The sequence below is a fragment of the Oncorhynchus kisutch genome, linkage group LG8, assembly GCF_002021735.2.
Source record: "Oncorhynchus kisutch isolate 150728-3 linkage group LG8, Okis_V2, whole genome shotgun sequence".
Classification (NCBI taxonomy): Eukaryota; Metazoa; Chordata; class Actinopteri; order Salmoniformes; family Salmonidae; genus Oncorhynchus; species Oncorhynchus kisutch.
In genome coordinates this window covers 43,691,733-43,715,906 of record NC_034181.2, presented here as the reverse complement: position 1 = coordinate 43,715,906, position 24,174 = coordinate 43,691,733, and the positions used below count along the sequence as shown (strand labels likewise).

Genomic DNA, 24,174 nt, shown 5'->3' with positions numbered 1-24,174 from the left:
GTGCCATGCGAGTGTGGGCATGGAGCCAGGGCGTATGGTGCCTGCTCAGCGCGTCTGGTCGCCGGTACGCAGTTTTGGTCCAGGTTATCCTGCGCCGGCTCTACGTGCTGTGTCTCCGGGACGATGGGAGGGTGCAGTGCGTCCTCTGCCTGCGCTCCGCTCGTGCCGGGCAAATGTGGGAGTGGAGCCTAAGGGAGAGGTGCGTGTAGTAAGCACTAGATCTCCCGTGCTTACCCACAGCCCGGTTCAACCTGTGCCTGCACTCTGGAGGGTCCGGGCTAGAGTAGTTGTCCAGCCTGGGCAAGTGGCGCCAAGGTTGCGCACCAGAGCTCCAGTGCTCCCCCACAGCCCGGTCCTTCAGGTGCCTCCTAACACCAAGCCTCCTGAAGGTCTCCCCAGCCTGGTGGTTCCTGTGGCAGCCCCACGCACCAGGCTGTCTCCTCCCTGCAGGTGGTCCTGCCTGTCCGGCGCCACTGCCGGAGTCTCCCGCCTGTCCGGCGCCGCTGCCGGAGTCTCCCGCCTGTCCGGCGCCGCTGCAGGAGCCTCCCGCCTGTCCGGCGCCGCTGCCGGAGCCTCCCGCCTGTCCGGCGCCGCTGCCGGAGCCTCCCGCCTGTCCGGCGCCGCTGCCGGAGCCTCCCGCCTGTCCGGCGCCGCTGCCGGAGTCTCCCGCCTGTCCGGCGCCGCTACCGGAGCCTCCGATCCTCTGATCCTTCTCGCCTCTCCTCTTCGGAAGAAGAGGAGGAAATCCTTGACAGTTGAAGTCCGAAGTTTACATACATTTAGGTTGGAGTCATTAAAACTTGTTTTTCAACCACTCCACAAATTTCTTGTTACCAAACTAAACTTTTGGCAAGTCGGTTAGGCCATCTACTTTGTGCATGACACAAGTCATTTTTCCAACAATTGTTTACAGACAGAATATTTCACTATATCACAACTCCATTGGGTCAGACGTTTACATACACTAAGTTGACTGTGCCTTTAAACAACTTGGAAAATCCAGAAAATTATGTCATGACTTTAGAAGCTTCTGATAGGCTAATTGACATTATTTGAGTCAATTGGAGGTGAACCCGTGGATGTATTTCAAGGCCTACCTTCAAACTCAGTGCCTCTTTGCTCTTTCCTCTTTGCTTCATCAAAATGTAGCCAGCTGCTTTGCTTAATATAAGGAATTATTTATACTTTAACTTTAACTTTTGATACTTAAGTATATTTTAGCAATTATATTTAATTTTGATACTTAAGTATATTGAAAAAGAAATACTTTTAGACTTTTACTCAATTAGTATTTTACTGGGTGACTTTTACTTTTACTTGAGTCATTTTCTATTAAAGTATCTTTACTTTTACTCAAGTATGACATTTGGGTACTTTTTCCACCACTGGGCACTTGCCAATAATCTTACTTGCACTCCTTTGAAAGATATCTAAGGTGCTGTTTTTTTCTCTCTTCTTGACTGGTTGCACAGCCAATGCTAACTTTAACTATGATGAAGACTAAGACAGTGATTGTGCAAGAAATTCTGTAGCTAGCAAGTATTCTTGGCTTCAAAACATTCACTATCAGTTTTTTACACAGCCAGAACTACCATAACTCGTAACCCTAACACCTAACACCAAACCTAACCTATAAACCTAAAAGAGCATTTTTCCTCCTGGGGACTGGACAAATTCCTCCACTTGTCTGAATTTTCATTGTTTTTACTCTCCTTGTGAAGACTTCTAGTACCCACAGATAGCTAAACACATATACACACACACACACACACACCTTGCCTCTCAGTCTGTAAATGGACTGCTGCTGTGTTTATAAAATCAGCACACACTCTTAAGCAGTAGATAGAGCACAACAAATGGAGGGGAAGTGGATCAAAGTCACTGAGAGCATTTCATGAAAACGGGATGCTGTGAGGTGAATATAAATATATTGGTTCGAGTGCAAAATTTGTTTGCTTTCTCCCTGTGTGTGTGTGTCATGAATATAAGTGAATTGGTGAGTGTGAAAGGTGTGTATTCGTTCTCCCTCTATGTGTATGTGTGTTTGACTGTGAGTGACTGTGTGTGATAAAAAGCACCATATCAAATACATTTTCATAATACAGGCCTAATTGGAGAGCCCAAGAGAATGCCCAGATGTGGAGCTAGCATCTCTGTCGGATGTGCAGATGAAAGGCTGCTCTGATGTTGCCCAGGTGTATTGACTTACAGTAATGGCTCACATTAGACCACACCATAAACACGAGGTGATTACCCCGGAACAGGGAGCCAAATAGGTTTCAGAGCTAACCAGACATGATAGCACCTGTCAATATCATGATCAAATATGGAGCAGTGTCTTTCCTACGTTTAACACCAATCAATCGTGTCCTGCCGGCAGGGGTTGAAAAAAAGAGGGCAAAGACTGCTTATTGATAATAAAAGGGAGATGAAATACTCTCCGAGACTTCTGGCCCAGGAATAAAGGGATGGAGCTGAAGCACCGGCCCAGCCCACTCTGAGAAGAAGCCATGTTTAACCTTGCTTTCCATGGAGCCCGCTCGGGAACGCTGTACATATCACCTGCAAAGCCTTTCCCCGCTGGCTCTGATTCTGTGTCCTCTCTGCCTACGTTATCCTATTTCAAGAGGAGAGTGTTGAAGACGTCAATAGGCACACAGTGAACTGCTTCCCTGTTTACTCATACTGAGCTGATGTGCTTTAACCTTCTTCTACATCAGTGAGAGGATAATAGATCATAGTGAGAGCATTGATAATGACTGGGCCTGTTATAATGATGGTGTGATTTTTTAATTACCGGTAAGCCTACTTTATAATCTCTTTCTGACAGGATAGGTCTCATGTTTTGAAAAGGAAATGTCTCGTTGCTTAAATGACTAAAGCTGGCCCTCTGATTGCTGCTGGCAATTCTACAATGGATTCAACAGAGGGTACTTTACAGTACCACCAATGTTGTCCACTGGATGAGTTAAAAACCCCAAGACAACTAGTTGTATCGTGCCACATTAACCCTCCAAAAAAGACAGAAGCAACACATAGAGAAAGCAAAAAAATATGATGCTGCAAAAATGTTACCGGGAGAAAAAAACTGTAAATAAAATTGTGTCTGACCTTGGTAGACGGATTATATCGTATGTGTGTCCAGGACACGCTTAATCTCTACAGGCACAGAGGTGATCACTCCCGATCGCTTTTGTGACACTTCATTACTATAATTGGCCATTTTCCCAATACTGTGGTGTGCCAGTCGGCCCCCTGTCGCCACAGGAACAAGACAGCGCATCATTTGAGTAATCACAGTGTAGAGGCACTTTCTCTCAAAATAAGACCTGTGATAATAACAGTGTTAATAATAAGCCAAACCGCCAGAGAGTTGCTGTGCCTTTCATAGACCACGTGGTGACTCCTGCAATGGCAATGCCACTCACATGTCCCCAATAAGGGATAGATTCAGAATATCCTCATCAAAATTAGCTTACATTTAGGCTCTTGTGTATGTGTATTTCACAATAATTGGGGGTAAAAAAATATTTTTTCAATCAACTGCATTCCACTTAAAGTACCACCACTGATTTCTACAGTATATGGCTAGCTATGCTACCAGCTTATAAGAATGAGAGTTAGCATTTAGCAGTACTTTTTTCAAATGCAAAAAGGACTATTTCTAAATATTATGCAGCGAAAACAGCCATATACAGTATATACTAATCGGATATTAGTAACCACATTGTGGGCCTGTTAGAATACAAAAGTCAAGATGGATTTGTAAGATCAGATTTTTTGAATATGTTGTTGTTCTTTCCCCCACTGTCTGTGTTCCGTTTATCTATTTGCTGCATGTAGGCATGCCAGAAAATAGGTTGATTTTACCAACTGTGTGTGCAATAGAACGTCCTGATTCAAGGACAATCAAGTGCTTTATTTCTCTGTTTTATTTGATGAAGTTAAGCTACAATACATTGTTTACATTTCCCATGTATTTTCACAGCAGACAGATTGTGCACTGACCCCATTTTACCTAGGAGAGGCTGGATAAACGAGGGTACATCCATCTGTCCCAAGGAATTTCAAACAATACACTTTCACTCACATAATATAATCTTCACAATCCAGGGATTCCCAGCCTTTTTTTTGGCACTGTGTCCAAAACAATAGTCCATTTTATATTGATGAAAGTCAAAACCTTCCATAATTTCAAGGACCAGATGCCCAATTGTGTTCTCAATCAGAGAATCACTTGTGTAACAAAACCAAATGTTCACAGGATTCACATTCTATGAGAAAGAACTACAGTACACGGCACACTTTTCTGAAATTTCAACAGTAAAACACTGTAGGATGCACAGTATAATACCATACGTGTTTTACAGCATTCATGCTGTAGACAGAACTGCATTTTGGGTAAAATGCTGAAAAATACTGTTAACTGTAATTTGGAAGCCTCCTGTAAAAATTACTCTAACATACTGTATTTCTTTACAATAATATCTTATACAAACCGTAGATTGAAAAGATATGTTTCAGGCACCAACAAGCTGTTTAGTGAGACACATGAGACACAGACTATTTCACTAAATATCTTCTTGAAGTGGATGTGAAGTGGAAGAATATTTTCAGTAGCTGCTGGGTAGGTATTTATAGCTAGACAATGTTAAATTACTACATGTTTCCTTAGCTAACCTAGCTAGATAATTGGTTAACATTTGCAAGCTAGATAGCCATATTGTATCACGGTGCCTGCCGACCTAAGGTGCAGTGCCACTGGTCAGCTCTAGCATATCACAGTGTCGGCGGGGAAACTAGTAACGTGGCGAATTTTCCCCCCTTGAAGATTATACCGTTTTTCAAATAGACTAGCAGCCTATTAGAAATAACTAATATTGATATGTCACCGTGATATATTCTACTCAATCGGGAGAGCTTGAATGGAAAAAAACACAGGGACAGAGTGTCCTCCTTAGCTGTCACAACCCTGTGTGATTCGGTTCACTTGGCTCTTATCTGCGTGACATAAATCATAGTTTTGTAGGCCAGGATTGTCCATATTGCCTATCCCACTAACCATTTGTTTAATTTTAAAAACGTTGTTCCATAATGTTACAGTATTAGCTAAACGTGTTCACTTTACTATTAATTCGCAAACATTTGGTGGCACAGCTAGAAATGAACATGTTGTGAGTCTGGTAAAATAATCTGACATATATGCTATAGGTCTGAATCAACCAAAGATGATGAATCCTGAAGATGGAACAAAGTGCATAACAAGGTGGCCCAGAGGAAGCCAGCTGTTTGTTCTCAATCCTTACCATGCCCCATTCTTCCAAGAGCTCATTGAGTGCGAATGAAGACCTCTAGCGAACTAAGTACACATTCACACATACATGAATTAGGCTGATATGTCCCTTGTCCCCTGTCTTTTTACCAACAGACCTGGTGCTGTCTGTCTCTCATTCTATTGTTTCTGTTTCTATGCTTGTCCTAGGGGTGAGAAGAGCTGACAAATCAGAATTTAGGAGGTTTGTTATAGAGCCCCACGAGGACCTCCTGATGCTGTGCTGACTTCTCTCCCCTGGATGCTCTCCGGCCCAAACTGTCCTGTAGTGTGGTTCACCCCCTTGTACCCCATTACCCCAAACAGAGTTGCCCCTAATCATCGATCGGGCTGCATCACAGCCTGGTATGGCAACTCCACCGCCAAGGACCGCAAGGGTCTTCAGAGGGTGATACATGCAGCCAAATGTACCATTGGGTGCACGCTGCCTGCCCTCCAGGACACCTACAACACCAGGTGTCGAAGGAAGGCCAAGAAGAACATCAGGGACCTCAGCCATGGCCTGTTCTCCCTGTTTCCATTACTCAGACGTGGGTGGCATAATGCTGAAAACTGGAAGACTGGCCAATAATTTCTAACCCCAGACCATCAGGCTGGTGAATAGCCACCATTACCTACATGTCTGATTTATTTTTTAGACATCTCATGTAGCCCTTGGATGAGTGGCTTGATGTGAAAAACACACCTTACTATTTTTCCTTCATGAAATTGCAGAGCCTACATAATGTACTTCAGTCGCAGACCATGATTGTACAAACCTATCCTTTATGTGAATATGTTGTTGTCCGAAACGGACTGTCTATGCTCTGACATATCAACACCTCAACATAAATGTTTTACCCGTCCAACAATAAAGACTTAAAATAGGTCATTTGTACTGAGCTGTTCATGTCATTTCTATCTGTGCTTCATAAACCAGCTCTGAACAGCATGGTGTGCAACACTGGCTGTGTTTAGCGTGATGCTCAACGGTGTCAAATTGGATTTGAGTCTGAGTGAGCAGGTAAAGCGAACAGCAAAGGCTTGGGTATCTCTGCTGCACACACTCATGCCAGAGTATTGGTAACAGTATAATCAGTACTGATAAACATGCATATCATATGTAGTACATGTTAAATCAGAATCCAAGAGCAAGAGATGGCCATACCTACAGATGAGAAAATGAGGCTTGGTGAACAGACTGTGGTTAGAATAGTAGTAAATGGAATGGTGAGGTACTCTAGTGCAGTTCTCTGACTTGTGATTTGTTTTGAAGCAAAATAAGCAGTGCAATGGTGTCAAGAAGGACAATATTCAGGTTTGACCAGTTTTCAATTTGCAAACATCTCCTCTCACTCCTTGTCATTCTGGTTTCTGCTGGATTCCCTGGCATGCAGGCAGCCATTCAACCCGAGTTTGTTCCCCTCCGATAAATATCTGATCAACTAAATTGTATATTTTCCATTAAGCTAATCAGCAAATGCCCACCCACACCACAATGAAATCAGCCAAACTGTCATTCTGAGAGAACAATTATGGCCACGCCTTTATCATTTAATTGCTCAAATTATCCAGAATCTAGATTTTGTTTAATAATGTCTTCAGATACAGATTTTTTAATAATTAGACTGTAATGGGTGAAAAGAAAATTGGCAGATATTGGTACGTATTCAGGCCATATCAAATTGGTTTTCGCCCACAGGGCTTAATGGGAAACAATAACTGAATTATGACTCACATGCTAATGTCTCGCTCATTCTGAAATCAGCCCTGGGCCATATGCGTTTGGCAAATGTTGACAAAGTCATGATTAAATGTGGTGCTGTCACTCAGTCAAATAACTTTGCCCGTATACTTGATCACACAAAAGGACAGCAGTAGAACAAATGCACATGGGTGATACAGTCCTCATCAGGCCTTTCTGTAGAACAATAAATTACAATGTCCCATTGTGTTTTATTTAGATACTTCTCAATATGAAGAAAATAGACTATTGGTTAAGTTCAAATATGGGTAGCATTTTGCAGGATTTTAGAGTACATATGAACAGCTATTGTGTGTATCATCCAAAAAGGGAGAGCAAGAAGCCCATAAATAATTCATTCCACACATTTATTATGTAAAGTAACTGGAATTATTTTCAGATGTGAAAGATACTAAAATCAACAGCAAAATGTAGGAGATGTAAAAGACTGATCTCAATCTCCACTGTCCCTCCTTTCCCTTTAGACAGCCATAACACTGTGTCTCTAATGGTCTCTTTCTGTTTAATTTCAAAAACAGGGAGGAATAGGAACATCTCTGCTTATCTTTTGGGTCTTGTTTATCCTTCGTGACAGGCGATGGTTTAGCCTATTTGAACTTGACGGGCGCCGTGTAGTAAGCTGAAGAACGGAGTCAGGCAGGACACAGCAGGGCAGCACACCAGTGAAATTCTGAGTAATTTGCTTATTCCTATTTTCTATAGCCTATTTCAACAACAACTATAGCCTAATATCAACAATATTATACACATAACGCAAGACATGAATGTAGGCTAGACAGAGCAGAAAATTCCACCAAAGCAGTGCAGTGCTTTTGCCCCACTGTACGTATACAAAAGTATGTGGATCCGGCTATTTCATCCACACCCGTTGCTGACAGGTATTAAATTGAGCACACAGCCATGCAATCTCCATAGACAAACATTGGCAGTAGAATGGCTTTACAGAAGAGTTTAGTTACTTTCAACATGGCACCGTCATGACACCTTTTCAACAAATCAATTCGTCAAATTTCTGCCCTGCAAGAGCTGCCACAGTCAACTGTAGGTGCTGTTATAGTGAAGTTGAAACGTCTAGCAGCAGCAACAGCTCAGCCGAGATGTGGTAGGCCACACAAGCTCACAGAATGGGACCGCCGAGTGCTGAAGCACGTAGCCCATAAAAATAGTCTGTCCTCGGTTCCAAACTGTCTATGGTAGCAAAGTCAGTACAATAATTGTTCGTCGGGAGCTTCAAGAAATGGGTTTCTATGGCCGAGCAGTCTCACACAAGCCTAAATTCACCATGCGCAATAACAAGCGTTGGTTGGAGTGGTGTTAAGCTTGCCGCCATTGGAGTATGGAGCAGTGGAAACGCGTTCTCTGAATCACGCTTCACCATCTGGCTATCCAACAGACAAATTTGGGTTTGGCTGATGCCAGGAGAGTGCTACCTGCCCCAATGCATTGTGCCAACTGTAAAATTTGGTGGAGGATAAATAATGGTCCAGGGCAGTTTTTCATGGTTCAGGCTAGGCCCCTTGGTTCCAGTGAAGGGAAATCTTGATGCTACAGTATACAATTACATTCTAGACGATTCTGTGCTTCCAACTTTGTGGAAACAGTTTGGGGAAGGCCCTTTCCTGTTTCAGCATGACAATGTCCCCATGAACAAAGCGAGGTCCTTACAGAAATGGTTTGTCGAGACCGGTGTGGAAGAACTTGACTTGCCTGTACAAAGCCCTGTTCTTCACCCCATCAAACAACTTTGGGATGAATTGGAACACCGACTGTGAGCCAGGCTTAATCGCCCAACATCAGTGCTCAACCTCACTAATGCTCTAGTGACTGAATGGAAGCAAGTCCCCACAGCAATGTTCCAACATCTTGTGCAAAGCCTTCACAGAACAATGTAGGCTGTTAAAGCAGCAAACGGGGGACGAACTCCATATTAATGCCCATGATTATGGAATGCAATGTTTCCCGAGCAGGTGTCCACATACTTTTGGTAATGTGGTGTATTCATTTCTTTAAATGTCTAGCTGTTTTAAAAAACAGGTTAAATAACCTTCTCTCTCCATTCTCTAGGCGTTTAACATGACTTTGGGCTGGGCTTTCATCATTTTATGCATGCCTTTCTCCTGATCATACAATGCATTAATCTAACGGAGTTCCATCTCAAAAAGTTTGAATAGGCTAAAACAAAAGGGAGCCAGACGACTAATAATATGAGGGAACAAACAATATCAATAGCCTATAAAAAAATGGAATGTTAAGTTAAATCAAGCTTAATCTTATCAAGAAGGAAATGTTCCGTGAGGCCCGGAAAAATCCCTTCATGTTAAAACCAGATTGCCAGTCCTCCTGCTAGACCTATCAGCAAGCTTAAAGACAAATTAAAGTTATGAAGAGTAACCTATTTCCCACATATTCAAATAGCCTAAGAAGGTGTCGTCCTAAGGTGCCACTTTCAAAAAGAACAAGAATGAAAGTAGTCTAAAGACCTAGGCATACTGTAGGCTATTCACAATCACAGCTTTATGAGAGATTGAACAAACAAAATTAAGAGAGGAGGTTGATGCAAATAAAGCAATTATTATCCATCTCTGGAGGCTGTAGACTTTGCATATTTTCAGCTCAGGAATCATAAACAAACTCACTATAGCAAGACAGCCCATTCCTCAAATCAATTTGCTCTATCACGTGCACGCCAAACAGACACACACACACACACCTGTTCCACGCTGAAGCTCCGCCAGAAAGGAAGGGCTTTCAACAACATTATCTATTACCATGATTCGTCCAGTTCTAGCATGCAATTCCGTGCAGTAAACCGACAGTGTTTTTTTGAGTTATAGTTGTTGCTTAAATGTTATGTTTTTAGTTGGCCAATATGGGGGGCAATACCATTGTTTATACCAGTGGTTCCCAACCAGGGGTACTAGGACCTCTGGGGTTACTTGGACTCTGCACAGGAGGTTCTTGATGCTTGTGTGGTATTCGGGTCTGTGGGACCCATTTTCAATGTTTACAAAAAAAAAAAAGATTCATCCTGAGACTCATTGGCCATGGCTCATTTTCTGTTAAGAACATGTTAAAGAAAACATTTTCATTGAGTGCACACTGTGCACCCGCTACACATTTATATTACATATATGGTGTTCAGGTCCACTGGACCCGAGGGTAATAGAAGTGTGGAAAAGTGTGTGTGTAACAAAAAGGTTTGCTGTGTGTTTTCCTCTTCCCTGGGCCTGCTGTTTCAACATAGCACCAGTAACCTGTCTGTCTCCCTGCCTGTCTTCCTGTCTCCAGCTTTTCTCTCACTCTTTACCCTTTGTAGTGTGTGAAACTACACAATATCTTGCGGGAACCTGAAAAATGTTATTACAATACATTATTTTGCTACATTGTAAAAAATGCAGTATTTTCCCACACTCTACCCCAGCCAGGTGCAAATTGGGAGAGGGACACAACCAATAAATAGCTTTGCATGTGTAGCTCCTTACCACAATCAATCAGTATGGCAAAAATTATCTTTGCTCGGAGGGCCTTTGAAATATTTTTTTATAGAGGGAGAAGCTAGTGTGGAATGAGCTTCTTCCATTTTGAAAGATGAATAATTTTCAGAATATGAGGATTATGTCTCTGTCAATTCGAAGTCTGACAGTGAGTTGGAAGACGAGGATGAGATTGACCCTCAGCCAGCCCCAGGATCAGCCAACAAGCTCATCAGCAGCCTGCAGGAGGAAAAATATGGTTGTCCCAACATTTTTGAAAATTCATGGAATGAGCCACCACACATGGCTGCCAATGTGATAAGGATGCCACCAAGGCAGACGCAGATGGCGGTTACTCATGTGCGGGACATAAAGTCTTATTTTGAGCTGTTCATCCCAGACACCATCCACTAAATCATTCTCGACTGCACTAATTTGGAGGGAAGGCATGTTTTTACATGCATATTTTGGGGTTCTTATCCTTGCTGGTGTTTACAGATCCAATGAGGAATCCACAGAACCCCTATGGGATGCAGAAACTGGCAGAGAACTTTTCCATGCAACATTAACTCTGGAAAACTTCCACATTTTTTCCAGGATGACCGCCTCGTTAACCGAGACTAGCTGAAATCAGGTCAGTGTGGGACAAGCGGGTGGACCGCCTTTCCCTGTTTTACAAACCTGTGCCCAACGTTACTGTTGATGAATAGCTTATGCCATTGAGGGGCCGCTGCCCCTTCAGGCAGTACATACTCTCTAAACACTCAAAATATGGAATCAAGATCTGGGCTGCCTTTGATACTACTTCATCATACTGTATGTGTGGAACTTGCAAGTGTTTATGGGGAAGCCAGATGGAGGAGCCTCTGAGAAGAACCAAGCGATGTGGGTTGTCCTGGATGTGACACAGGGACTCCGTGGCCACAACATCACATGCCATAACTTTTTTACTTTGCTTAAGCTGGAGCTCCTCAAGAGGAAGCTGACGATGGTAGGAACAGTAAGAAGAATCAAGCCAGAGCTCCCACCTCAGCTGTTGAATACACGGAACAGGCCTATCAATTGCTCTAAGTTTGTGTTCACAGCCAACACGTCCCTAGTGTCCTACGTGCCAAAGAAAGGCAAAAATGTGGTACTCATTAGTACGCTGCATAGGGATGGGAGAATCTGTGGCCAGAAACATCAAAAACCAGAAATCATGCCACAAAAGGAGAGGTGGACAAACTGGTGACTGGCTACACCTGCAAAAGGAGAATCTTATGCTGGCCACTTCTGATATTCTTCAACATTTTGGACATTTTGGGGTACAACTCATTTGTCGTCTGGACCCAGATTGGAACAGAGGGAAGCTCCAGAGGAGACAACTCTTTCTTGAGGAGCAGGGAAAGGCATTGGTAAGACTTCAAATCAGAGGAGGCAACATATCCCAAGGACCCCAGCTTTTGCAGCCATCATGCTGGTTCCCCATCCTCCCGACTCGCAAAACCAACACCTCCAATACCAGAACTAAGTGTGAGTGATGTTGTTGCATGTTTGTATGGCTGTCTCTCCTACCTTGGCCTGATGTAACTATATATGTTAGTTATATATGTTAGTTTTCATCATTCTACATGCATCAAGTGCAAGAAATACATTTGCAACACAAAACAGTAAAATCTGTCCCTCATGTGGTGTGTAGACCGGCCTTTATTTGTGTTCAATAGCGATCATTTATCATGTCCATAAAATACTGTATATAAAATTTGTCCTTCAGTCCAAAGCAGTAAACATCAATAGTGATGAGAACCTTGTTACATTAATATATGTTCAAGGTAAACATGATTTATTGCACCCATGTCTTGATTATAATAGATATTTGTCTACAAAAATCACTTTTGATTAAAAAAAAAATGAATAGAGCTTTTATTGATAAATGTGTTCTATCAGAGGGAAATGGCAAATATTAACCATGTATGTATGTCATCTATATTGCTTGTAATTGACATATTAACATGTACGTTTTGCCTGTGTTTGTGGGTCCATCAGACCCGCGAACAGTGGGTGAATAACAAAAACATGAACACCACACAACGGTTAAGAAGACTCATGAGACCACAAGCCTAATGGTAGAATGTACATGAGGGGGCACTTCAGAGGTACTCCAGGCAGAGAAAAATGCAGATGGTTTTACAGTAAACAAAAATGTTAGGGAACCACTGGTTTATACTATACTATGTATTACAAGTACAATAATCACGATAGGACAAAGGTTGACATCGATCAACCCTATTAAAATCACAGATTTTTACATAAAGGGCTATCATTTGTTTTCTCTAACCTCTCCAATTGACATGACAGGTGAGCATTTAACATTAGACTCCCCCTTCAAGCTAACGCGCAGTCATTTTGACTGCAACATTTTAACAGTGTAATTAGTATTTTTTAATACTGTACGATCAGTGAAACGTAGGCTTAACTGACAACGGAGTGAAGAGCAGAAATCTCAACTTGCAAACAAGTCACAGCAATGAAGAACGCAAAGGGTTGGGGAGAATTCTGGCAGGGGGGAGATTTTCGGCCCAACACCTTTCAGACTTGTGTTCTTTGCAAGCAACTGATCACCACATTCTCTGACACTCATGCCTGCTGCATGATGTGGATATTTCCCCAGAGATTGAAAGCAGTTCAGCATTTAAAATTATGCACGCTCTCGCTGTGCAGCCTACTCCAAGTAGGCCAGAGTAGACTGATAATAAGACTGCTTTTATAAGGTGAACTGACATAGGGTAGATAGAGTACCACTTTAAGATTAAGACTACAAATAGAATGGCCCTCCCTGTTCTTCATTCAGATTTGGTAATTACATAATTATTCTTCTTTCGCTCATCAACTCACCCATTCTCCCCATCATGCTTTTGTTATACAGTACCAGTCATAAGTTTGGACACACCTACTCAATCAAGGTTTTTTTAAAATATTGTAGAATATTATAGTGAAGACACCAAAATGCAATCTCCTACTTGGTCAAACAGCCCATACACAGCCTGGAGGTGTGTTGGGTCATTGTCCTATTGAAAAACAAATGGTAGTCCCACTAAGTGCAAACCAGATGTTATGGCGTATCGCTGCAGAATGCTGTGTTGGCCATGCTGGTTAACTGTGCCTTGAATTCTAAATAAATCACAGACAGTGTCATCAGCAAAGCACCCCCACACCATCACACCTCCTGTGTGTCACATCCTGACCTTTTTTTATGTCTCTATTTTAGGTTGGTCAGGGCGTGAGTTGGGGTGGGCATTCTAGGTTTTGTTCTATGTTTGTATTTCTATGTGTTTGGCCTGGTATGCTTCCCAATCAGAGGCAGCTGTCAATCGTTGTCTCTGATTGAGAACCATACTTAGGTAGCCTGTTCCCACCTGTGTTTGTGGGTAGTTGTTTTCTGTCTTTGTGTGTCTGCACCAAGACAGAACTGTTTCGTTTGTTCTGCCTTTTTGTTCTAGTGTTCAGTTTCTTTAGTAAATGTACCATGAACACATACCACACTGCACCTTGGTCCTCTTCACCTTCTTCAACCAACGACAACCATTACACTCTGTGCTTCACAGTGCGAATACCACATGCGGAGATCATCCGTTCACCTACTCTGCGTCTCACAGAGACACGGCAGTTGGAACCAAAAATCTCAAATTTGGGCTCATCAGACCAAAGGACAGATTTCCACTGGTCTAATGTAAATTGCACGTGTTTATTGGCCCCATCAAGTATTCTCTTCTTATCTGTTTCCTTTAGTAGTCGTTTCTTTGCAGCAATTCGACCATGAAGTCCTGATTCACGCAGTCTCCTCTGAACAGTTGATGTTGCAATGTCTCTGTTACTTGAACTCTGGTCTGCAATTTCTCAGGCTGGTAACTCTAATGAACTTATCCACAGAAGCAGAGAACTCTGGGTCTTCCTTTCCTGTGGTGGTCTACATGAGAGCCTGTTTTTGAAATTATCCTGATTGACTTACCTTCATGTCTTAAAGTAATGATGGACTGTAGTTTCTCTTTGCTTATTTGAGCTGTTCTTGACATAATATTGACTTGGTCTTTTACCAAATAGGGCTATCTTCTGTATACCACCCCTATACTGTCACAACACAACTGATTGGCTCTAACATATTAAGAAGGAAAAAATTCAACCAATTAACTTTTAACCTTTTCATACGTGAGTTCCAAATATCTCTAATGGTCTCCCCAGCGTGAGTTGTTGTATGCACTCACTGTTCCAAAATGTGATTATTACTCATTAGGACAGTTAACACGTGGTGCCAGCTAATTATCTATAGGCCATGTTTCAACTTGTCAAATTCCAATTATTTTCTAACAATAGTTTGAATTTAGGTGTGTTCTGCCTCCTCATTAATTCACATCGAAGTAGCCCATTTCAGCATTGTGGACAATTTATGTTTCAGGCTTTACTGAGCCGCACATACTTCTCTCTTTGTGGAGAGCCCACGCACTTCACCAATGTTTGCGCAGATCAAGTATACAGAGAGTGGCGCAGTTTGCACGAATTTGAACATTTTCTAGCTGGCGCTCGCATTGTATTCTTTGTTGTTTACCTTACAAATAATACCTTTGGACATGTGTGCGTTCTTATTAATGTAAGTTCATTCTTTTCTGTATATCGTGTTGTCGTTTCTACTGTAGGCGCATACATTATCTACAGTTGAAGTCGGAAGTTTACATACACCTAAGCCAAATACATTTAAACTCAGTTATTCACAATTCTTGACATGTAATGCTAGTAAAAATTCCCTGTATTAGGTCAGTTAGGAACACCACTTTATTGTAAGAATGTGAAATGTCAGAATAATAGTAGAGAGTATGACTTATTTCAGCTTTTATTTCTTTCATCACATTGCCAGTGGGTCAGAAGTTTACATTACCTCAATTAGTATTTGGTAGCATTGCCTTTAAAATGCTTAAACTTGGGTCAAATGTTTCGGCTAGCCTTCTACAAGCTTCCCGCAATAAGTAGGGTAAATTTTGTCCCATTCCTCCAGACAGAGCTGGTGTAACTGAGTCAAGATTGTCGGCCTCCTTGCTCACGCACACTTTTTCAGCTCTGCCCACACATTTTCTATATGATTGAGGTCTGGGCTTTGTGATGGCCACTCCAATACCTTGACTTTGTTGTCCTTATGCCATTTTGCCACAACTTTGTAAGTATTTCTGGGGGCATTATCCATTTGGAAGACCAATTTGCGACCAAGCTTTAACTTCTGATGTCTTGAGATGTTGCTTGAGATGTTGCTCCAAAATATCCACGTAATTTTCCAACCTCATGATGCCATCTATTTTGTGAAGTGCACCAGTCCCTTCTGCAGCAAAGCACCCCCACAACATGATGCTGCCACCCCCAAGCTTCACGGTTGGGATGGTGTTCTTCGGCTTGCAAGCCTCCCCTTTTCCTCCAAACATAACAATGGTCATTATGGCCTAAGAGTTCTACTTTTGTTTCATCAGACCAGAGGACATTTCTCCGATCTTTGTCTCCATCTGCAGTTGCAAACCATAGTCTGGATTTTTTATGGTGGTTTTGGAGCAGTGGCTTCTTCCTTGCTAAGCGTCCTTTCAGGTTATGTCGATATAGGACTCGTTTTACAGTGGAAATAGATACTTTTGTACCTGTTTCCTCCAGCATCTTCACAAGGGGGGGAGGTCTTGGTTAATTATTTTGATTTTCCCATGATGTCAAGCAAAGAGGCACTGAGTTTGAAGGTAGGCCTCGAAATACATCCACAGGTACACCTCCAATTGACTGAAATTATGTCAATTTGCCTATCAGAAGCTTCTAAAGCCATGACATCATTTTCTAGAATTTTCCAAGCTGGTAAAGGCACAGTCAACTTAGTGTATGTAAACTTCTGACGCACTGGAATTGTGATACAGTGAAATAATCTATCTGTAAACAACTGTTGGAAAAAAATTACTTGTGTTATGCACCTAACCGACTTTCCCAAACTATAGTTTGTTAATTAACAATACATTTGTGGAGTGGTTGAATAATGCATTTTAATGACTCCAACCTAAGTGTATGTAAACTTCCGACTTCAACTGGATCTATGTATGTTTGGAGCATAATGTATTTCCAGTTTTATTCGCATGTTTTCAAGTTCTGGTGACAAATAATGCATTCTGATTATTGCAAAGACTTTAATGGACACCCATTATGTGTGTAAAATACTTTTTTGAATGTTGTACTGATTATAATTAGCTAATGCTAAGCTATTTGCCAGCTGTGTCTGGTGCCATGTTTGTTGACATTACACAATGTGTCACGTAAAGGTCTGTCAGATCAAAGTGGTTATGATGAGGTGAAGGAATGGTTCACTCAACTTCCGGGTAAACTTCTGGAAGTAAATGAAGAGAAGTGAATGATCGTAGACAACACATCCCCTTCAACATGCATACTACAAACAGACCAAACTCATCTTGTCTCTTATTATCTTTGGTTGATGTAAAAAAACAAACATGGCGGCGCGCACAAACTACCCATTGTCGGATTACTTTCGATTTCTAGAAAATGTTTAACTCTATTATTTCGGTCAAGGGTGAGCTCACCCATGACGTGATAAATTGTAAATAGTAATTGCTATTAGCTGATTCATATGGTAGTTTCTGTCAGCCGAGAGATAGAAAATATGGCCTTCTTTGTTAGGTCAATCTTTCCTCAGTTAGCGCTAGGAGAAATGTAGCCTACATTTTCTGGTTTGTAATGCTGCAGTTATATCTGTGAATTTCTGAACATTGCATCCAAAAATGAACTGGTCACATTCTGGACATAACTTTGTAAGGACTGTGTTTTGCAAAATATTTCCATGAATAAACAGTGTGGCCAGCTCAAGTGCTGATTGTTGCGTCAATCAAAACTGGACGTGCTAAATAAGCGTTCTAATCACACCAGTTGGCGCGTATGCTCCAGGGACCACTGTAGAATGATCACACCCTTTTTTTGGTATGTGTAAAAAGGTTGACAAGGCACACCTGCTAATCAAAATGCATTCCGGGTGACTACCTCATGAAGCTGATTGAGAGAACGCCAAGAGTGTGCAAAGCTGTCATCAATGCAAAGGGTGGCTACTTTGAAGAATCTCAAATATAAAATATATTTTGATTTGTTTAACACTTGTTTTGGTTACTACATAATTCCATATGTGTTATTTCATATACTTAATCTCTTCACTATTATTCTGCAATGTAGTAAATAGTAAAAAATAAAGAAAAACCCTTGAATGACTAGGTGTTTCCAAACTTTTGACTGGTACTGTATGTGTGAAATTAGTTTTGGTTTAGTTTTGGGTCAATTTTCGGGGGATTATCATCTGGTCTCTGCACTTTAAACTGTCGTAAAATGGAGTGGAGCAGGCCCTACTTTTGGGAGAAGGAGGCGCAATGGGGGAAAACCATTCAAAAAAATTACATGCCCCCCTAAAACTGGTTTAACTCCAGCTCTGTTTGCAATATTAAGATTCCAACAGCGGCAGTGTGTTATATAGACTTATTTAGGAAAAGTCAAGGACAGAGGGGGGTGTGAGTTAAAAATCATGAGCAGTCAAAATTACTGCTTTAGTGGTTCTAGTATTAACCAGTGGCAAGTATTTATATGAAGGGCAGAATGTGTATATTTCTATAAGATCTCTACTTTTCTTCATTTGAATTTCTTTCCTAGAAATGTTATCACCGGTATCTATAAGGTATAATGATGATCATCCAACTTACTGTGTTGGCAGTGGATCCCGTTGAAGCCGGTTGGACACTTGCAGACGTAACCTATGAACGTGTCGCCTCTGTAGGTTTCACTGATTTCACATATTCCTCTGTTGTGGCATGGGTTCGGTTGGCAAGGTCCTGAGTGTAGAAAAAAAAACAAATGGAAGGAGATAAAACATTGTCAAATGGTGTTTTGTCATTATAAGAAGTTAGTTTTTTACAACCAAATCTCTATTTCTGATGTAAATGGAATGTTATAGAAGGGTCCTGAAGCGATGTAGCATGCTTCTGTGAGCTGCTCAGTATGTGTAGATAATCCTTGCCACCGCAGATTTTTTGAAAGATATAACTTTAGCCATGGAGTCCTGCAAAAGTGTTGCTACCGCTCTCAACAACATTGTTGCTCTGAATTTATCAGACGTAATCGACAAAGATCAGTGGGAAAAAGTTGTGATGGACTGCACACAGTCAGTGTGAACTGTTGTGACTTGACACAACAGGCCAAACAAGCATTCATTCATGTATACATATGGGTAAGAGTCTAGCTACATTTCTATATTGGTCAGAAAGTAGTTTTTTATTGCAAGTTAAAGCGTACTGTTAGCTAGCTAGAACATGTTAGCTTGCTGGCTCGCTAGCTAGCATTACGTGTATGATCTGCGTAGTAATATGATTTTCCATTTGCATTGCTATTTATAGCCTAATGTTAGCTAGCTAGCTGACATTGAACCTAGTTCGCTAGCGGTAACTACCTGCAGATTCATACTACAAATGAATTTAATGCATGATGGCTAGCTATGGCAACCCATTTGTACTGTAGCTATGGGCTGGAATTATGGTTCATTGTTTAGCTAGCTAGCTACATGTCTTAACAAAAGACTCCACTTCGCCAGATGATTACATATGTCAAGGTTGTGCGCTACTGGTAAGAAGTCATGTGCAGGAGAGCAGAGAGTTGTGATCAGGCACAGTTTATTTGGCAGAAGCACAAAAGAGAGACGCAACTGCATCGAAAACCCCTCCAGCCAATGGCAAAAGTGAATAAGTGCAAAAACACTCACAATCATGCATTTGTATGACAAATGACATACTACGGGTCAACACACGATACCCAGGAACCAGTCTGGCGCATAACACTAAACACGTAACAAAACAATTCCACACAAAGACATGGGGGGGAACAGAGGAATATATATAAATATGCAGTGTGATTAGGGAATGTAAACCAGGTGTGCGGGGAACAAGACAAAATAAATGGAACAATGAAAAATGGAGCGGCGATAGCTAGAAGGCCGGTGACGTCGACTGCCGAACGCCGCCCGAACAAGGAGGGGAGCCGACTTCGGTGGAAGTCGTGACAACAAAACCCATCAGGTTGGCCAGGTATGCCTGAGTGTGATTACGGCCATATATTGTATTTCATCAACATGTGTACATGTCTAGACAATAGTGACCCATCCACTTAGCTAGATGTGGCTGTGGGTGGTTATAGCATTTCGCTACTCTGCAAATATGCAAGTTATCATTTAATTGTACTTTTTACACCTTCTGTATCCTGTGCACGTGACAAACAAACTGATTTTATTTGATATAGTGTGTGTTTACGGCAACGTAAATAACAACAGGATCTGCAGCAAAGTCAGAATAGGATATTGGCCGAGGACTAGATAAAGTGTATTTTTACTACCACTTTTGCTACTACAGTACTTTCAGCACTTTAGTCTTGAAATAGTTGGTTGTTTTCTAAACTACCTTACTCACTCTGTTTTGCACATGGCCTCACATGTGAATCATATGGAGATGGGTGGGGCTTAAGAGGCTGTGAACAATGCTGAATGGGTAAAGACAAAGAGGAGCTCTCCAGTAGGTGTTCCAAAATAATCAAGGGCCATGTTCTCAAAAGTGTGGTTACAAGTTGATAAATTTTCAAAGCAGAATTACTTAACCATTGTTCCTCAACTGCAGTGCATGACAAACCATTTTGTAGCTCTAAGTCTGTACTTTTATCCAATGTAAAAAACACAATTTCAAATGTTGCTACTTAAGACTGAATTGAGGGGATGGGTCACAAATGTGAAACCAGTCATAGGGCAGCAAACTGAAGCATATCAAATCAACTTTTATTTGTTACATGTGCCGAATACAACCTTGTCGTGAAATGCTTACTTACAAGCCCTTAATCAACAATGCAGTTCAAGAATTAGAGTTAAGAAAATAGTTACTAAATAAACTAAAGTAAAAACTCAAAAGTAACACAATAAAGTCACATAACAATAACGAGGCTATATACAGGGGGTACTGGTACCAAGTCAATGTGCTGGGGTACAGATTAGTTGAGGTAGTTTGTAGGTTGTGGTAAAGTGACTGTGCATAGATAATAAACAGTGAGTAGCAGCAGTGTAAAACAAAGGGGGGTTCAATGTAAATAGTCCAAGTGGCCATTTTGATTAATTGTTCATCAGCCTTAAAGCTTGAGGGTAGAAGCTGTTCAGGAGCCTTTTGGACATAGACTTGGCGCTCCAGTACTGCTTGCAGTGCTGTAGCAGAGAGAACATTTAGGCCTTCCTCTGACACCACCTAGTATATAGGTCCTGGGTGGCAGGAAGATTGGCCTCAGTAATGTATTGGGCCGTACACACTACCCTCTGTAGCGCCTTATGGTCAGATGCCGAGCAGTTGCCATACCAGGCAGTGATGCAACCGATCAGGATGCTCTCGATGGTGCAGCTGTATAACTTTTTGAGGATCTGGAGACGCATGCCAAATCTTTTCAGTGTCCGGAGGGGGAAAAGGTGTTGTCGTGCCCTCTTCACGACTGTCTTGGTATGTTCAGACCATGATAGTTTTTTGGTAATGTGGACACCGAATAACTTGAAACTCTCGACCGTCTCCACTACAGCCCTGTCGATGTTAATGGGGGCCTGTTCGGCCCTCCTTTTCCTGTAGTCCACTATCATGTCTTGCTCACATTGAGGGAGAGGTCGTTGTCCTGGCACCACACTGCCACACTGACCTTCTCCCTATAGGCTGTCTCATCTTTGTTGGTGATCAGGCCTACCACTGTTGTGTCGTCAGCAAACTTAATGATTGTGTTGGAGTCGTGCTTGGCCAGGGAGTACAGGAGGGGATTAAGCATGCGTCCCTGAGGGGCCCTGGTTTTGAGGAGCAGCATGGCAGATGTGCTGTCTGCCCTTACCACCTGGTGGCGGCCCGTCAGGAAGTCCAAGATCCAGTTGCAGAGGGATGACAGATAGGATATGTGTGCCCACAGTTAAGTATATGAAGTTATGTGCCGTTATGCAGAATTTAAACTGTTTGGCCTAGTAATTTGCAGGGATTAATTTTGGAGACGCAAGTCAATGAGATGACAAGCCAAATCCGTGCAGTCTGGCTAAATTTAACCTTTGCACTGTATAAAGTTTAGATTTCAGTCCAGATTTCTCTTTTATTTTTAAAGGTATAATGTTAAATATGAATTAATATTGATCCTGAGATTGCAAGCAATAGTGGGAATATTTAACATATTACAAGTTGTTCAATCATTTGGGACATGTACATGTTCCACTTCATGGAATCATCATGGAACGCAAACCAAGCCAGGCAGTTTAATCCTGGAGCCTGGCATATAGTTTACTACGACTGGACTGTTGTCATATCAGTTCCATGATCAGCAAGGATTAGGCAGTGGTGAAAAAGTACCCAATTGTCACACTTAAAAAAGAAAAGATACCTTAATAGAAAATGCCTCGAATAAAAGTGAAAGTCACCCAGTGAAATACTACTTGAGTAAACGTCTAAAAGTATGTGGTTTAAAATACACCTAGGTTTCAATAGAACATGTAATTGCTAAAAATAGGTATAAAGTATAAATCATTTCAAATTCCTTATATTATGCAAACCAGACGGCACCATTTTCTTATTTACTGTTAGATAGGGGCAAACTCCAACACTCAAACATAGTTTACAAATGAAGAATGTGTGGTTAGTGAGTCCACCAGATCATCAGTAGGAATGACCAGGTATGCTATCTTGTGTGTGAGTTGGACCATTTTCCTGTTCTGCTAAGTATTCAAAATGTATCAAGTACTTTTAGGTGTCAGAGAAAATGTAAAAAGTACATTATTTTCTTTAGGAATGTATTGAAGTAAAAGTACAACGTGTCAAAAAATATAAATAGTAAAGTAAAGTAGAGATACCCCAAAACACTTCTTAAGTAGTAATTTAAAGTACTTTTACATCACTGGGATTAGGGTGTATTTATAGGACTATTGGTCAACCTTTACTATTATAGTTTTCTCCCCTTCCAATATTTAATGGATTGAACAACTGAATGGCAACCTTCAGGATTAATCAAACCAATGTATGTTTGGTCAACAATGTATATAGTGTGAAAAAGCTCTCCAAAGCAATTTTTTATGATTCCTAAATACGTTCCTAAATAACAATCTACAAGATCAGATACTTTTTTATGAGACAGTTTAGAGCCTGACGGCCTGCGTGTATTGTGCTCCAGTCGTACGTTTCATAATCAGCAACATACAGGAAGATATTGAAAGCATATCAACTAGTATGCTACTAGTATGTAGTATGGTCAATGTAAGCAACCCAATTTATGTTCCTCTAACTCCCCTGAATATCACTGTCAATACGACAGCTATTGTCAGCAGTAATCATGTGCCTATAAACCTGAATTACATTCTTAACACTGAGACAGTTTTCCCTAGTAGGAAGCTCATTGTGAGAAGTTCACCCTGCACATCAGCTCAAATGTAAATATCACTGTCATGCCTACCTCTGATAAGCTTCCCAGTAAATTATATAAAGGACAACAGTAAAAAGCTTTGGAGCAACTTAAATCAAATTTTTGGCAAAAAGCTAACTCTGCTCCATCCTTCATTGAATCCGATGCCTCTTTCATTATAAAACCTTCTGATATTGCCAAATACTTTCATGTTGTTTTCATTGGTAAGATTAGCACATTTAAACATGACAAAAAAATAACTCTGAACCTTCATATGTGTGCATAAATTATCATATTGTTATGAAAGACACGTGTAGTGGGCAGTAATTCTGTATATTTTACAGATACTTCACATGCATCTGAGTTGTTTGGATTGTTGTTGCTGACCATTAGTATTGCTGTGAAGTCGACTTCCAATCAGATATCAGAAGAGTTGAAAAAATATATTGTTGTCTATCAATAATGACAAACCACCTGGTACTTGGATGGAAAATTACTGTGGACTGTAGCGTACTATATTGTCACTCCTATTTGCCATCTCTTCAATCTAAGCCTGTAGAAAAGTTTATGCCATCAGGCCTGAAGGGAAACAAAAGTCATTCAGCTTCCCAAGATTAGCAAAGCTCCTTCACTGGTTCAAACAGCCTACTACCGACCATCAGTAAACTTTGGGTATAAAAAATGGTTTGACCAGATAATATGCAATTTCACATTAAACAAATTAGCAATTGACTTTTAGCACACTTATAGGGAAGGGTTCTCAACATGTACGATACTGACACAAATGACAGATGATTGGCTGAAAGACATTTATAGTAAGAAGATTGTGGGAGCTGTTTTGTTTGACTTCAGTGCAGCTTTTGACATGATCGATCATAGTCTGCTGCTGAAAATGTGAACACTCTCTGTGTGTTATGGCTTTACATCCTATGGCATATTGTGGATCGAGATTAACCTGTACAATAGAACACAGAAGGTGTTCTTCAACCCTTAGAAACCCGGACACAATTTTCCACTAAAATTCTGTCAGGCATCTCTGGACATCTAATGAGTATTTAGCATGCGTTGCATTTCAGAAACTCACCTTTTTGACAATGTACAAGACTGTTTCGGAGAAGCAGAACTGCAGTGTTGACAAGCTGCAAAGG

At 41.3% G+C, this 24,174-nt stretch overlaps 1 protein-coding gene across 3 annotated transcripts in view; it reads right to left on the bottom strand.

Annotated features, from left to right (window-relative positions):
- edil3a (EGF-like repeats and discoidin I-like domains 3a) overlaps positions 1-24,174 on the bottom strand; it is a 262,777-nt gene that overhangs the window by 130,559 nt on the left and 108,044 nt on the right. For all 3 annotated transcript variants that reach the window (XM_020488704.2, XM_020488703.2, XM_020488705.2), the window contains one exon: positions 18,295-18,423. In XM_020488704.2, coding sequence (XP_020344293.1) covers positions 18,295-18,423 — 129 coding nt within the window. The remainder of the gene's footprint in view (positions 1-18,294; positions 18,424-24,174) is intronic.